This window comes from Dipodomys merriami, unplaced genomic scaffold (assembly GCF_024711535.1).
Source record: "Dipodomys merriami isolate MVZ:Mamm:240054 unplaced genomic scaffold, mDipMer1.0.p SCAF_3, whole genome shotgun sequence".
Taxonomy (NCBI): Eukaryota; Metazoa; Chordata; class Mammalia; order Rodentia; family Heteromyidae; genus Dipodomys; species Dipodomys merriami.
In genome coordinates, this window is record NW_027204492.1 from 47662766 (window position 1) to 47680357 (window position 17592).

Sequence of the window (17592 nt, forward strand, 5' to 3'; positions counted from 1 at the left end):
CCTTTATATAAGTAACAAGGTACATAACACTACATTACGGATAATAAAACTACCAAATGCTTTTTCTTTTTAGCTATTCAAAACTATTATATGCTGTACACAGGAAAAGAATTTTCCTGCTGTTATCAATGGTTTTAAGGATTATGTTCATTTGCATAATTCGAGGGCATATAATATCCACCTACCAATGCTAGACAATACCTTATTTGGGAAAAAAATCTTCATAGGTAAAATTAAAGGACCAAGATAACATTTGTATTGAATGTAGGTGAGTCCTAAATCCATTGAAAATATCCTTACACAGGTGACACAGAAACTTAGAAAAGGACTTGTGCTGATGGAGGCAGACACTGCTGTTTGTATACAATTAACTAAGGAATTCTACAAGCCAAGCTAAAAGATAATTTAGGAAGAGCTTCTCTACAACAAAGCCATAGTAATCAAAACAGCTTGGTACTGGTACAAGAACAGACCTGGGGACCAATGGAGTAGAACAGAAAACACAGAAATGAAACCACAGACCTGAAACCACCTAATCTTCAATAAAGGAGCTAAAAAGAAATAGAATGGAAAAAAGACAGCCTCTTCAGTAAATGGTGCTGGCAAAATTGGTTTAACATCTGTAGAAAATTAATCTAGATCGGTATATTTCACCCTGCACCAGAATCAACTCCAAATGGATCCAAGACCTCGAGGTCAAAGCAGACACCATGAAAACATTACAGGAAAGAATAGGAAAAACTATAGGGCTCTTTGATACAGGCCAAAATTTTCTTAATAAAGACCCAGAAACACAACAAATCAAAATAATGTTGGACAAATGGGATTGCATGAAACTCCAGAGCTTCTGCCTGGCAAAGGACATAGCTGACAAGATCAATAGAAAGCACATAGATTGGGAGAAGATCTTCACTAGCCATATAACAGACAAGGGTCTCATATCTAAAATATACTTACAACCCAAAAAATTAAATCCCCCAACAACAAATCCTCAAAGAAACAACTGCCCAATTAACAAGTGGGTTAAGACTTAAAGAGAAACTTCTCTGAAGAGGAAATGTGAAGAAATGCTCAACCACTCTAGCCATAAAAGAAATGCAAATCCAAACCACATTGACATTCCACCTCACCTGGGTTAGAATGGCTATAATCAAGAAATCTACTAACATATGCTGGAGGGATGTGGCCAAAAGGGAAACCCACTGCACTGTTGGTAGGAGGGTAAGCTTGTTCAACCACTTTGGAAAGCAGTATGGAGGTTCCTCAAAAGACTCCACATTGAGCTCCCCTATGACCCAGCAATCCCACTTTTGGGCATTTACCCAAATGATCACAAACAAGGCCACACTAAAGCAACCAGCACAACCATGTTTATTGCAGCATTATTTACCATAGCTAAGATATGGATCCAACCCAGAAGCCCTTCAGTAGATGAACTGATCGAGAAAATGTAGTATATATATAAAATGGAATTCTAAGCCTCCATCAGAAAGCATGACATCGCCCCTTTTGTTAGGAAATGGAAAGACTTGGAAAAAAATTATATTAAGTGAAGTAAGCCAGGCCCAAGGAAACATAGGTCCCATGGTTTCCCTTATTTGCAATAACTAGTATATGTCTAGGACAAGCAGAAAAGGTCAAAAGCTATGTACATATGACCATATAAGATGATGTTAAGTGAAATTAACACCAAGAAAGGGACACAAGAGTTTCTTTTATTTGCTATTGTTTTTAATGTTTTTATAGTGTACTATGTGATTTTTTTTTTGTTTCTTTTGTATGTTCTTCCCCCACAGTATAACCACTGTTTTCACTGTATTTGATTTGGGTGCCCTGCATCTTGTATATACATTTTTATAATTTGGGGGAGGGTAAAAGAAATAAGAAAATGCTTAAATAAGGATACAGGTTGACCCATTGTAACTGAGATATAAAAGACACTATGTTGATGAGGAACTTTACAACTTGGTGGGGAGAGGGAGGAGTCAGGGAGGTGGGGAGGGAAGGAATGGTTAGGGAAAAACAAAGGAGAGGTAACAAGACTCCATAAGAAATGTGCTCATTACCTTACTCATGTAACTGTAACCCCTCTGCACAGTATTTTTACAATAAAATCATGAAAAAAAGAAGTGATCCCCTTTGAGCCTCTGGAAGAGGCACCCAGGTAACTCCCTTGATTCATATTTCTGGCTACCATAACTGTAAGAAATTAAAAAGCACTCAGCTTCTAGTGATTGTTATAAATGTACTAGGAAATTAAAATCATAATGTTCAATGCTTTTTATCATTTCAGGGAGTGTTTTTCTCTTATATGAAATATTATATGCTCAAGATTAATTATCTCTCAATAGGATATTTTATTTCCTCTGCACCTTAATTCTTAAATAAATTGTTCTCATTCTTGGGTTTGCTCTTACATTGGTTTCTTCCTTGTTCAAATTGTATTGCTTCATTGCTTTTATTTACATATTTGTTTTTTCCAATAGGAAGATTAATTGATTCTTTGCTATGGTTTGCTGCAGTTGCTTATTTGCTAGTTTCTATGAGGCAGCTTGGGACTTTTATAGCGGAAGTTAACTAGGAAGTAAAGTATGGTTTATAGACAGTTTAAATCTGGTGGAAATAGGAGTTGTACTTTATACTATGGAGTGATTATAGGCAGTTATAAGAAACAAAAGGTGTCTCATTAAAAAATTTCAGAACACTGATAGGAAAGTTAAGTAACTTGCCTTCCCATAGCAATTCTATAAGCATTATTTAAAATCCATGTTGATGTTCACTGTAAATTTCAAAGAGGAACATTCTGTGCTACAGTTTTAGCACTTATTTAAACATCACATTTCCTGTACCACGTGTCACCTTGCAGATGAAAACCATACTTAAAGTATTAGTGAAAAATCTTAGAAAAACTGTGTAGAATAAGGAACTTACAAAATGGTTAATTTAGAAGAGGAAAATTTGGATGTGGGATGAACTGACCTTGTTTTGCAAAAACTTTCCCTCCACACTCTCTTCTAATCTTTGATTTACTTTCACTTCCCTTCCCCAAGGTTTCTTTAATCTTTTAAAAGCCAATCTTTTCAAGTGTTATTCTCTCTAAGCTCTCCTCCTCAGCTCCAGTTCTTACAATCCAGCATACATAAAAGAAAATGCAAATACTAGCCACAGGCAAAAAAGATGCCCAGCTAGGGATTTCAGACCTGGAGTCTCAAAGTAACCCCTGGTATACAGTTAAAGGCCCATCACAAATGGGTGTCCTGGAGAGCTTAACTTCTTCCCTCAGGGACAAGCTAGGAGAGAACCAGTTTTTCCATCTACTTCTGTCTCCTGATTAGTAAGCAGTAGACTTAGATTTTGCTACTACCACCAATTATTAACTTTGTGTGTGTGTGTGTATGTGTGTGTGTGTGTGTGGGTGTGGGTGTGTGTGTGGGTGTGTGTGTGTGTGTGTGTGTGAGAGAGAGAGAGAGAGAGAGAGAGAGAGAGAGAGAGAGAGAGAGAGAGAGAGAATTACCATGCTAGTACTGGAACTTGAATTAAGGCCTCAGTATTGACCATGAGCTTTTCTGCACAATGCTAGCTCTCTACAACTTGAGCCACAAGTCTATTTTTTGGTAGTTACTGGAATTCAGAATCTCCCATACTACCCTATCCATGCTAGCTTCAAACCTCTATCCTTAGATCTCAGCCTCCTTGAGGCTGAGGATTATAGGCATGAGCCACCAGTGCCAAACCCTATTTTGTTATTATTATTGTTATACATCTGTTCTATTATTTTAAGACAAATATTCCTTTTTTAGGAAAAATAATTGTTTTAGGGGAATTCAATCCCAAGATAAAAAGAAGTCACATTTTGAGAGGGCAAATTAAGAGTCTTTATTAGAAAGTTGGTGACTGCAAACAGACACATATCCTCAATAAATCTCATCTCGAATATCCATAACACTGTTAGAAAACCTAGCCATAAGAGTAGTAAAGCAAAGAAAGAGCAGAAAAACAATACCAACAAACCATATCAACTCAAATTGACAGCAGAAGTGGAAATACATGGTGACCTGAGGAGAGGCAGGAGACAGGGAGCATGGTGCAAAATGGTGCCTGAGCTGGTCAGGTCCTAAATAGTGTCCTGGTCAGGGTGCAGGATCACAGGTTGCTCCAGAGTTCTGTGAGTTCTTTGCACAGGACTGGCAGCTCCGGCAACCTATTGTCTTATTGTCCCTGCCTCTAAGAATTCAGGCAGTTCAATTACCTGGAAATGGGACTTTACCTTCAGCAAGCAAGAAGACAAGATGGCACCAGTTTATTCAAATTCCCTTTCATCCACCATATTGCCAAGATGGTACTGGTAGACACAGTATCCTTATTTCATAGTATTAAAAAAAAAAGAATTGAGGATGAGATTCAAATAGACAATAAAGATGGTACTGGTAGATGGTACTGGTAGACCCAGTGTCCTTATTTCATAGTATTAAATTGAGGATCATAAAGGTGATAAAGGTGATGAAATAGGTGATAGAAACAATCGAATGAAAGAAAAAAAACATTTGAATACATATGTTAGGGTTCATTTCCCTAACATCAACTCAACTGACCTTTTCTGTTTGACTCAGACATATACTAGTTATTGCAAATAAGGGAAACCATGGGACCTACACATTTATAAGATTATTTCTTTGTTGCTTTGTATGTCCCTCCCCCTGGTATAACCCCTGCTTTCACTGTATTTGATGTTGTTATAATTTGTGGAGGGGAAGGGAAAAAACAAATCGTTTAAATAGGGATACAGGTGGACCCATTGCAACAATGAGACGTACAAGTCGTTATGTCGAAAACGAACTTTACAACTTTGGTGGGGGGAGTGTTGTGGGGGGTGGGTTGTGTGTGGGGGGGGTGGGAGGATGGGATGGGAAGGGGAAACGAAGGAGGAGGCTACAATGCTTGATAAGAAATGTACTCATTGTCTTGCCCATGTAATTGTAACCCCTCTGTACAGTATTTTCACAATAAAAAAAAGAAAATAGGTGATAAAGGCCAAGAGAGCTGAATTGAAACGTTGTATAAATACTTAAAGATAATAAAGTTGAAGTAAAAATAAAATAAAAGGCCAAGAGACTTTGATGATGATTTTCAGGACTCAAAGGAAAAGACACTGGCATTCTGTTTCATTTCCTCTCCCATACACAGACACACTGAGGCACTGCATTATTTAAGTAACAGCCATGCCAAAGAGGTCAAATGTGATTCAATAAGTCCCATTTTGGGACAGTGACTGTGCCCCAAAAGATGATTCTGGAAGGCCAGGGACAACTTAATGCTCCTAAACCATTCTGTGCAGCTCACACTTTGCTACCTTCTTGGAATCTAGGAAAATCAGACCAAAGATCACCTACCATAAGGCATTAATGACTATAGACTACCTGCTGCCACCTCTGAACTCCCTGGTAACATAGAATGTTTTAAGTATTCCAATCTCATCAAACCTAAAGTCCAGTTTTGTACTATGATAAAAACACCTAAGGATGGCAAGGTTGGAGATGCCTGAGGATGGGCTGAAGGCCTCAGTTGCTATGGCATATCTAGACATGTATATAAACTCATAACTCTTCTATATGTTTGACCTAGTAAACTTTCCTATCACTTTTACTACACTCATATCTGATATTTTCTCATGCTGGACATAAAACCTGGAGTAGATTAGCTGAATTTATTGTGATATATTTTGGTGCCATGACTCAAACTATGTATGTCATTTTCTTTTTTTTCCCCTTTCCCAATCCTGAGGCTTGAACTCAGGGCCTGGGCACTGTCCCTGAACTTTTGCTAAAGGGTAGCACTCTACCACTCGAGCCCCAGCACCACTTATAGCTTTTTCTGCATATGTCTTACTGAGGAATCAAACACAGGGCATCATGCATGCTAGGCAAGCACTATACCATGTAGCCACATTCCCAGCCCAAGTATGTCATTTTCTGACTGGTCCATTGGAAAGCAACTCAAACTCCCTCCTGTTTCAAGTAGTAATGAACTAAAGCATGCTATTGCCATGATCCAGACACTTTTCCTTTTACCTGGAATCCTCTACATTCCTGTGTCTGAATCAGATCTAATATGTTATTTGTGTACTTTGTCTTTGATTTGAATGAAACAGGCTTTTTCTGACTTGATTAAACTGCTATCTAGGTTAAGGACATGCCAATTTGCTCAGCTCAATAAAAACTTTACTGTTTGATTTTTGCCTGACAATGTTACAGCTTCATTGCCATCTGCTGCCACCATTGCCTGCTGGCTTTCTACTCCCAGGAATTCAAGGAATGAAGTCCAGGACAGGAAAGAGAAAGAAAGGTGTAAAGAATTTTATTCAGAAGTGAAGCATCTTGCTTGAAGGCCAGTACTGCTACTCTATCACTTCTCTTGCACTGGTAGTACTATCTAGGCAATTCAGAGTCTAGGGACTCTGATACCCTGGTATGTTTTCTACTTGGTGGCCTTCATTATAATTAAATATTTTATAAGGGGATACTTATTGATCAAGTCCCACAACATTCTGATTTTATTTCGTGTGTGTGTGTGTGTGTGTGTGTGTGTGTGTGTGTGTGTGTGTGTGTGTGTGTGTGTATGTGTGTGCTGCTAGCACACAGTGCCTCATGTTCTTACTTAGAATACTTGCTCATGGCTGGTGAACCACCACTTGAGACTTGCCTCCAATATTAGTGTTTTGCTGGTATAACTGAAAGTCAAGTCCAATTTTCTTCCCTGGCTAGCTCCAAACTGAGATTCTCTGATCTTAGCCTCCTGAATATCTACGATTGTAGGTGAGAGTCACTACTGCCTAGGTACAATAGTACATTTTTAAAATACTGTATTTCAAAAACTATATGGAGATAGATGAATGGCTCAAGTAGTAAGGCCAGGCGAGTATAAGGTTCTGAGTTTAAACCCTAGTATACCACAAAAAAAAACCCTAAAAATCTACAAAGAAAAATTTTAAAACAAGTTTTAAATGTCTCTATCAGATTCTGAAACAAATCTGCATTATAGAGAACGTAAGTCATATAACTCAGATTTTTACATACCTATGTATTTTAACTTTTTTATGTTAATCAAATTCCTTGAGTTTCAGGTTTTATTAGATATATACACATACATACATATATTGTAAAACTAGAGGATTGAATTAGATGTTCTTTCTGATTCTTTTTAACTACTGTGTAAATGAAGTTATAAGTTATATTGAGGTTACTGATTTACCTCCAGGGTGCTTAGCAAATATGATGAAATTCAAGGACTCAGATCTATGACTTCTAAGGTATTTCAACTTATATGTACCTTTTGTTGATATTAAAATTTAAACACAGTACCTGGCACTTACTAAGGTGCTCTAACACTTATGTTACTCTGCCAGTCCCTTCTTAGGATACTCTTTTTGGAAGATTGGTTGTAGGACTTGAACTCGGGCCCTGAGCTCATTTGCTCAAGGCTAGCACTCTAGCTCTAATCAGCCACAGCCCAACTTCGGGTTTTCTGGTGATTAATTGGAGATAAGAGTCTCACGGACATTCCAGCCCAGGCTGGCTTTGAATCATGATCCTCAGATCTTGGCCTCCTAAGAAGCTAGGATTACAGGCATGAGCAACCAGCACCAGGCTGTTAGTTATTTTTGAGATATAACTTTATGCCTGTGACAACTGGACTGTAATTTTCCTATTTGTGATTCCTTGTGTTACTGTGATGACAAGCATATGCTATTCAACCCACCAATTGTGTTACTCCATACTTTGGAATGAGAAGTACATACTATGGCACCCAGACACTAGTTGAAATGAAATCTCATGAACTTTTACGAGCAAGTTTTCCTTGAACCATTATCCTCAGATCTCAGCCTCCTGAGTAGCTAGGATTACAGGAGTGAGCAACCAGCACCTAGCTTAAAATTTTAATGGTACTCTTCCACCAATTAAGCCTGTATTTTCACTAATAGAAAAAAAGCACATGAAGCTGGGCACACACCTGTACTCCTGGCTACACAGGAGATTGAGACCTGAAAATGATGGTTCAAAGCCTGCCCAGGCAAGAAAGTCAGTGAGAATATTATCTCCAATTAACCAACCAAAGAAAGTGAGAAATGGAGCTGTCACTCAAGTGGTAAAGTGCTAGCATTGAATAGAAAAACTTAGGGAGAGCATATAGGGTCTCAGTTCAAGCCAATGAGCTGAACCAAAATAAATAAAGTGCACCTGAAGCTAAACATATTATAAAACTGAGCTCTATATAGGTGCATGTAGGGGATTTTTGTTTTTTGTTTGTGGCAGTATTGGATTTTACAAGTGGCCCTGAAACTTTCTAGGAAGGTACTTACTTAGTAATGCCTCTAACCTGCATTGTTATAAGTTACTTTTTGAGAAAGGGACTTTCTTTCTACAGCGCAAGCACTTGAACTGACATCCATCTATATTAGGCTTCCCATCTCTGCTAGGACAACTGGCATGTGCAACTACGTCCAGTTTCCCACCACTGAGTGTTCCAGATGTTTGTCCACATTGGTGTAGAATGATTATCCTCCCAATCTCAGCCTCCTACCTAGTCTAGAATGACAAGTATTTATCACCAAACCAAATTAGGAGTTGGGAAGAGGTCAGGATCTTGTAAATTTTTCTACCCCTCTAGCCTCAAAGTATGATCCACTTATACTCAAGGGCCATCAGTGCCCAACTTAACATTTTTATTTTTTAATGCTAGGCTTATTTAATTCAAGTCAGATTTTTGTTTTGTGCTAATACTGGGGGCTTGAATTCAGCTGAATTCAGTTAGTTGGCGTTTTTTGCTCAGGTTTGGCACTTTACCCTTTGAGCTACTTCCATTCTGGGCCTCAAACCCAAGCATAGACTGGGCACTGTTCCTAAACATATGTGATAAATAATAGCACTCTACTTGTTGAGCCATAGGTCTACTCCCAGATTTTTTTGATCAGTCTCAAAGACTTTCCTCCCTGGGTTGGCATCAAGCCGTGATCTTCAGATTTCAGTAAATTGTGTCTTTCCTCTTTTCTAAGGATGTCATCTAGATTGAATTACTTATCTTTTGTAGGCCTCAGTTTCCTTATACTACTTACTACCTCATGGTATATGTAAAATTTGTTTATTTGGGGTTTGGTTTTAGTGCTGGTACTAGTCATTTAATCCAGGATGTTGCATTCTAATTTGATCATATTTTTGCTCAAGGCTGTGGTGCTATACCACTTGAGCCACAAGTTCAATCCCAGATTTTTGCTGGTTAGCTGAAAATAAAGAGTTTCGTGGACTTTCTTGCTCAGACTGACCTAGAATTGTGATCCTCAGGTCTCAGTCATCTGAGTAGCTAAGATTACAGGCAGGAGCCACCAGTACCTGGGTCCACTTCCAGCTTTTTTCTCTTTAATAGATATGTCCGACAGATTTTCCTACTTAGGCCAGCTTCACTCCCCCAAAGTAGCTAGAACTACAAGCATGAACCAACAGTGGTCTTGTAGCTTGCTTGCCTTTTCAATCAAGCTTGGCACTTCTTTTTGTTTTTGTTTTACGGTCATGGGGCTTAAATTCTGGGCCTGGGCACTGTCCCCTCAGCTCAAGGCTAGTGCTCTACAACTTGACCACAGCACCACTTCCGGTTTTGGGGTGGTTTATTGTAGATAAATTTCACGGCCTTCCCTGCCCGGGCTGGAATTTAACAGTAATCCTCAGATCTCAGCCTCCTGAGTAGCTAGGATTATAGGCGTGAGCCACCAGCACTCAGCTTATTTCTAACTTTTTACTCAAGTCAGATGTTTTTCTTTGTGCCAATCCAAAGGCTTGAATTCAGGGCCTGGACACTGTCTCTGAACTGTTTTGCTCAAGGCTAGTGCTTTACCACTTGAGCCACAGCTCCATTTCTAGCTTTTTTGCTCCTAGAAGGGGGATTGTTGTTTGGGGCCAATACTAGGGCTTGATTTCGGGACCTCACACTGTTGCTTGGCTTTTCACTCAAGCTTGGCACATTACCACTTGAGACACACATCCTCTTCCAGATTTTGTATGTGGGTGCTAGTCCTAGTGCTCAAACTCAGGGCCTGAGTGTTGTCTCTGAGGATTTATACTCAAGGCTAGCAGTCTACCACTTGAGCCACAGCTCCACATCTGGCTTTTTATTTCTGGTTAATTGAAGAGTCTCAACAGACTTGTCAACCAGGTCTGACTTCTAATCAGACTCCTCAGATCTCTGCTTCCCAAGTACAAAGTATTACAGTGATTCACTAGTGCCCAGCTAAGAATTTTAATTTAATCCAAATATCACAGTACTAAACTTTTTCTGGGTGTGTGTGCCAGTCCTGGGGCTTGAACTCAGGACTTGGGCACTGTTCCTAAGCATTTGTGGTCAAGGCCTGCACTCCAACCGCTTTGATCTACATATCTTCTTCCCACATTTTCCTTAGTAAATTGAAAGTAAGAGTCACAGACTTTTCTGCCCTGCTGACCTAAAAATGATTTGAGGAATATAACAGTATTTCGTCTTAAGAAATCATAAATCTGTGGCAATAAGCACTTGACCTTTTGAAATTTGAATCCAGGCTACCATTTTTAGCACATTTGAATGAATCAATTATACTTATAAAATTTAATAATTATAACAATCTAGGTCCAAACATGAAATAACTAATTTTAAGACAAACATATTCTCTCATCTTTTATATAGCTCCTTTTCTCCATCTGCCTTTCATTAATAAACATTATTTTAGGGAAAAACAGCTTCAGTCAGGAAAAGAGAAAAGTTCAAAACAGCATGGTTTTCTTTCAGCTTCAAATAAGGAAACAGTAAACTTCTAAACATTATAGTGCCAAGTTGCTAGAGGATGTCAGTTAGGATCTTCTGTTGAAAAGTCCCTCTTCTTAAAAGTCAACAATGTCAAGGGCAGGAGGCAAGGGCTTTTGGATGATGAATGTTTACTTCATGGTCTCAGACAGCATATTTGAAGGGCTCAGCATCCACAGTGGCCCTCATTGATCAGATGCTTGATGGCTTGCTGAATATTCTCAGTGGTTCAGCTGGGAAGCTCTCACTGCAGATCGCTGAAACTCTTGCCCTCCATGAGAGTGCACTTGTGAACCAAATGCAGCACCTCCTCCATGTGGGTGGACTGGCAAGGAATCTAGAATGCCACTGTTCTCATGGCTGCTGCTCCTGTGGCCACTGCTCTTATGGCTGCTTTGGTTGCCACTGCATTCCTCACCGCTCTCGTGGTTGCTACCCTCATTCCTGCCACCAGTGGTGCCCACCATTTCTGGCACCTTCTCAGATGCAATACTTTGCCCCACATAGACTGAGTAGGATTTTCCCAGAATCATATGTGTATTCACCATTTCCACAATATGGATGGTGAGCTCATTCACGTTTTTCAGTGGGTGGATACACACTATCTGAAGAATATTGTTTCCACCCAAATACTGGAGGAAACAGAACACTTTCGCTTAGGCCTTGACCATCACCAACTGCGTACCATTCTTCTCAACAACATCCTCAAGGGCATCAATTGGCTGTGAGGTGATATCATCAATTTTATAGCAAATGAATTTTGAAGTGACCTCAATTTTCTTGACAACTCCAATAACTGAGATATGGCCAAGTTCATGCCCGTTAAGGGTGAACACATTGTTCACCATAATAGAGGACAGAAGCTGGCTTATGCTACAAGGTAATATTCCCTAGACACACTGCCAGACTGCCTTCCTAATTCAGGGAAATTTGCCTCCTCTGGTGGCTGTTTGTGGCCTTCACTAGCACCAAATATACTGCTATACCTTCTCTTTTATATCTTGAGAGTAGCTTCAGCAAAAAGGGGACACAAGACCTACTGGGCTAAGTCAGCCCCTCTGTAGACTGCTTCTACATGCAGCAACTATGTCTCTGAGATCATCAGCTTCTTGTTTCAAGCCTAACTCACAATACATGGAAAACCATTCACCAGAGTGCAGAAGCCTCAAGGGAATCAGGACTTGACACATACTCACCATGACACCGTACTGTGAGGGGGACGCTTATTACTAGGCTGACTTCTTAAAGCTACACACATGATTTCAAGCATTTCTCACAATCTTTATAAGATTGGTTATTACTACTAAAAAAATCTGTCCAAACGTGCCCCCATCATTATGGAATGTCAAAATTTCTAGTTGTGTGTTTTGGAGGCTTTTTTTGTTTTGTTTTTTTGTTTTTGTTTTCGACATATGGTCTTCTTATATATAGTACAAACTGCTTTCAGATTTTTCCAGTAGCACAAGTTGGTCTAGAAATCATCATCTTGTTAACATGTTTCCCTACTGGTATGATTATATACACACTACCACAGCCACTTCATACTTGCCGCTTCTTTTTTTTTTTTTTCAATCATAAGGCTTGAACTCAGGACGGCGCCCAATACCCATACACCCACGTGAGTCACAGCTCCACTTCCAGCTTTTTCCGTGGTTACTTGGAGAAAAGAATCTCATGGAGATAGGAAATGTACTCATTACCTTACTCATCTAACTGTAACTCCACTGTACAGTATCTTTACAATAAAAACTATTAAAAAGAAAAAGAAAAAATAATAATGATCTCACGGACATTTCTGCCCAGGCTGGCTTTGAACTGTGATCCTCAGATCTCAATCCTCTGAGTAGTTAGGATTATAGGCATGACCCACCAATGCACGGCTGATTATTTCATCTTTAATCATTCATTTAATAACTACTCCAGTTAATCAACTGAAATTTTCAGCCAAAGAATTCATCAATATTTTACAGGTGCTACTGGTTTTGGTGTAGTAGGGTTAGGACTACACTCTCAAATCACTAACATGGTGAATAATGCTCTCTAAGAACTCACATCACTTGCTCAAATTATTAATTTTGGGGGCATTCTAGTAGAAATGGCACGATTGTCATTTTAAACATTATAATATCTAAAAATAAATCTCAGGTTATTTCTGTGATAATAAAGTTTTCATAAACCTACAATTTAAAATAATTCTACTAAATGAACTATGGCTATAAAAATAATTTCTATCAAATATTATATAAACCAAACCTAATTAATTTTAAATTATTTTGAAAGTTCTTTGTACAGATAAAAACTGCACAAGACTTAGCTGTAATATATGAGGAGAAAGCCAAGCACAGGTGGCTCACACCTGCAATTCCAGTTAGTCAGAGGACTGAAATCTAAAGAGCCCACCTAAAAGACAGCTTGAGCAGGAAAGTCTGTGCTATTTGATCTCCAATAACAAGGAAAAAGGCTGGAGGTGGATCCGTGGCTGAAAATGGTAAGAGTACTTTACTTGAGCTTGAAAGAGATCAGGGGTAGTGCCCTGGTCCTAAAATCAAGCCCTAAGACCAGCACAAAAATAATTATATATAATTATATTTTTCCATATGTATGTATATGTGTGTGTATGTGTGTACATCTACATATGTGTATATTTCTATATATCTATACATATATAGATATTACAGATTATTTCTTATATATAGATACTATACATATCTATATGTATATGTACACACATACATATATATACATATGTAGAAATCATGAATAAAATCTCACAAGATTTTGTATACTCCAGTAAAATCAGAATGCAAGATTCTAACAATTATATAAGTACATCCTCAAGCATTTCATGTTACGCTGACTATTTTTTATGTCATTTTATTGTAGGCCCTATTAATTTCAAGGCTTTGGTTAATGAAAACACATCACTGGAATCCATCATTGGCAAGGAGCCTCTCCCTTATCTATCCTTTGTAGCTAATAGCCAAAATGTACAGCATCTTAAAGAAGTTTGTTATTCTCTTTTTTTTTTTCAGGTGGCATCACTACAGCTTGAACTCAGGACCTGGATGATGTCTCTGAGCTTTATTGTTCAAGGCTGACACACTACCACTTGAGTCACAGCTTTACTTCCAGCATTATGCTGGTTAATTGTAGATAAAACTTTTCTCACTAACTTTATTGCCAGAGCTAGCTTCAAACCTCAATACAAGTGATGTCTCACCTATTGTGGGGGTATCTGGAATGTAACTTTTAAAAGGACTAAAATACCCAACTACTATTTGTAATTTGAACAATCATTATATGAGTTATATGAATAGGTTTCCATGGAAGTGGGTATTTCTGGCCCTGTTTCATAGAACTAGAGGAATGAAATATTCAAGTAATATTCCAATTCTTACAAATTATCCATTTTTAACCCAGCCTGAGAAGAAGGGATGGGAGGAGGATGTGGGGAAGAACTATGGAAGAGGTGACATTAATCAAGAAGCATTATACTCATAACCTGACTCATGGAATTGTAACCTCTTTGTACAACTACTAAAAAAAATAAAAATAGCTTATTAATTAAAGATTAGCTTAACCAAATGCATTGTTAATGCTTACAGCATAAACAATCCAAACAATACTACAATACTATTATTAGACATTATTGCTAATATTATACCTTAGGTCAAATAAATTTGAGGCTAAAGTCACACATATTCACAAATTTATGTACAATGTAAATTATTTGAATCACAGCAAAATAATATGAATCACCTACCTGACAGGATTGCTGGTTAAAGAAACCCTCAACGATTCCAGGCAGTTAAGAAGTTTCTCATCAGAAATGCCAGATCGTAATTCATGGACATACTCTTGTGAAGACAGGGTGCATTCATGTTTGCTATTTTTCAGCCCACCCTATGAAATAAGAAGATACATTTAATGATTTTTAAAAGATTTTAAAGTCAAATAGAATATATACGTAGTTTCTGTACAAAATATATTCCCTTCTTAGGCTGTACTAGTAATTAAACGTGTGTGTGTGTGTGTGTGTGTGTGTGTGTGTGTGTGTGTGCCGTGTGTGTGTGCCGTGTGTGTGTGCCGTGTGTGTGTGTGTGTGTGTGTGTGTGTGTGTGTGTAGTAGGCAAGTACTATAACTTTAAACTATTTTATCCAGACAATTTTTCTGTTGTTATAGTTGTACCAGCCACAGGACTTGAACTCGTGTGTGTGTGTGTGGTGTGTGTGTATAGTAGGCAAGTACTATAACTTTAAACTATTTTACCCAGACAATTTTTCTGTTGTTATAGTTGTACCAGCCACAGGACTTGAACTCAGGGCCTATCACAATTCTTCCCCAATTTTTCAGAATAAGAGGTTCTTCAGGAAACATAGATGGTACTTATTTTTCCTTCATTTCTATTCCTTTTGTTGTTGCCAGTTTTGAGCCTTGAACTCAAGGTCTGGGTGCTATTCCTGAGACAAGAGTCTCAAATTTCTGTGCTTAGGCTAGCTTAGAACAGTGTTTCTCGGCCTGGCGCCGGTGACTCACGCCTGTAATCCTAGCTACTCAGGAGGCTGAAATCTGAGATCGAAGTTCAAAGACAGCCCGGGCAGGAAAGTCTGTGAGACTCTTATCTCCAATAAACCAGTAGAAAACCCCAAGTGGCGCTGTGGCTCAAGCAGTACAGTGCTTGCCTTAAGCTGAAGAGCTGAGGGACAGTGCCCAGGCCCAGAGTTCAAGCCCCACGACCAACAACAACAAAAAAAAAAGAACAGTGTTCCTCAGATATCATTCCTTGTGTAACTAGGGTTATAGGCATGAGGTACCAGAGCCCAGCTTCAGCCCACAATTTTTTTGTGTGTTAAAAACTTAGTAGTAAAATTATATGATATACTATTCCAAGGTTTCTTTATCCACTTTACAAGAACTGTACTGCTAGTGTTCATGCCCTGAATAGACTAAATAGGCTTGAACTACAGAATTTAACAATCCTGAATAAGGATTAACCATAGGGAGTCCAGTTTATTTTAAGGTATTTATAGTCCATTCTAAAACAAAAAATAAAATTATTATAAAACCAAAATTTATAACAAATATCAAAATAGCACCATATCTCAAAAAGCAAATGACAATTTACTAAAATATAAAACAAAATGGTCTCAAATTAGGATGCTCAAACCATTCTAAAGCAACTATCTCTTCCTAACTGATACTTTCAAGTTGGAGATTAACTTTAAAAAGTCAAGAGACTGCTAGGCACTGGTGGTTCATGGCTGTAATTCTAGGTACTCAGGAGACTGAGATCTGTGGATTGCTTTTGGAAACCAGCCCAGGCAGGAAAAGTCCTTGAGATTCTTATCTCAAATTAAGTACCAGAAAACCAGAAGTCAGGCTGTGGCTCAAAGTGAAAGAGCATTACCCTAGACAAAAAAGGAGCTCAAGTACAGTGTCCAGGCACAGAGTTCAAGAATCAGGACTGGAAAAAAGTCAAGAAATGCATCTATGTAATATCAAATAGTCTTTAATTTTTCAAGCATAAGAATATTCCTAAGCTTTCTCATAGTTCCTTGGCTTCATTACCTTGCTATAACAATATAAGTAGTTCAGGCAATAGCCTGGGAAGAAAATATAAATACATTCACTGTACTAACACCTTAAATTTTACCTCCTAGATGTCACTAATTATAATTTCTGCTTTCTTATACTATAAATGTAGTCTGAAATAAAACTCTAGTTTGAGTCTTGTTTTTGAAGTACATGCAACTACACTAACTTTAAGAATGTTATCATTTGGATTTTTATAAAGTGTTCATAATAATGAATGATGCCTCCTAAATGCAACAGTAATCCATCATTGATCATTTCTGAATTTTAAAAGGCCCATTAAATAATAAATATTAAAGGCATAATAAAACCTACATTTAGGGGATCTGTACTTGGTTCATAGTTCTATGACAATATTTTCACTATTTTAGCAATCTTTTTTGTATGAGGAACTTCAAATATGACAACCACCACACACTGTATCTAAATGTAGTCAGTCTCAAGAAAAGAATGATACTTTTTAAACTTGTCCATAACAATTACTAAACAAAAATAGTTTCACATTTCAGCTCCCATATTTTGTTACAATGGCCTTATTCCTTTGTTAGGAGATAAGTGGGTATTGAAAATGCAGGATGAATTGCCACATGGATAATATGGTTAAATAAAAACCTTACTTTGAAATAACTTCTATATTCCTGTAGTTTGGAGGTATTTTGTTATTGTAGGTTTGTGTGTTTGTTTGTTTGTGTAGGTTCTGGGGCTTGAACTCAGGGCCTAGGTGTTGTTTCTGAGGTTTTGCTCAATTGTAGTGCTATAGCTCTATTCCCTGCCTTTTGGTGATTAAAAGGAAATAAGGAAACAACAGTCTCATGTAGTTTCCTGCTTGGGCTGGCTTTATACCATGACCTTCAGATCTAAATCTGCTGAGCAGCTAAAATTACAGGTACAAGCCACACTTCCCAAATATATTCCTATAGTTTATCTAGCCATCTCTTACTTCACAAGCAATAACATCATAAATACTTATAACAGTATAAATACAGAGCATAATTTTGAAGTTATATTAGTATAGAATTATTTAGTCCATGTACTACTTTGAAGAGAACTAGTATAAGAAATTAAAATTTTATAAGTCCATAGTCTAATTCCACTTTAATACAATCTTTAAACTTATTCTATTGACTAATAGATAAACAGAGCCTACTGAAGCACCCTGGAGGCTTGTATTTTGCCAT

At 37.9% G+C, this 17592-nt stretch overlaps 1 protein-coding gene across 4 annotated transcripts in view; it reads right to left on the reverse strand.

The window, feature by feature from the left end:
• Window positions 1-17592, reverse strand: part of Diaph2 (diaphanous related formin 2) — an 812745-nt gene that overhangs the window by 622557 nt on the left and 172596 nt on the right. For all 4 annotated transcript variants that reach the window (XM_070040099.1, XM_070040098.1, XM_070040100.1 and 1 more), the window contains one exon: window positions 14585-14724. In XM_070040099.1, coding sequence (XP_069896200.1) covers window positions 14585-14724 — 140 coding nt within the window. The remainder of the gene's footprint in view (window positions 1-14584; window positions 14725-17592) is intronic.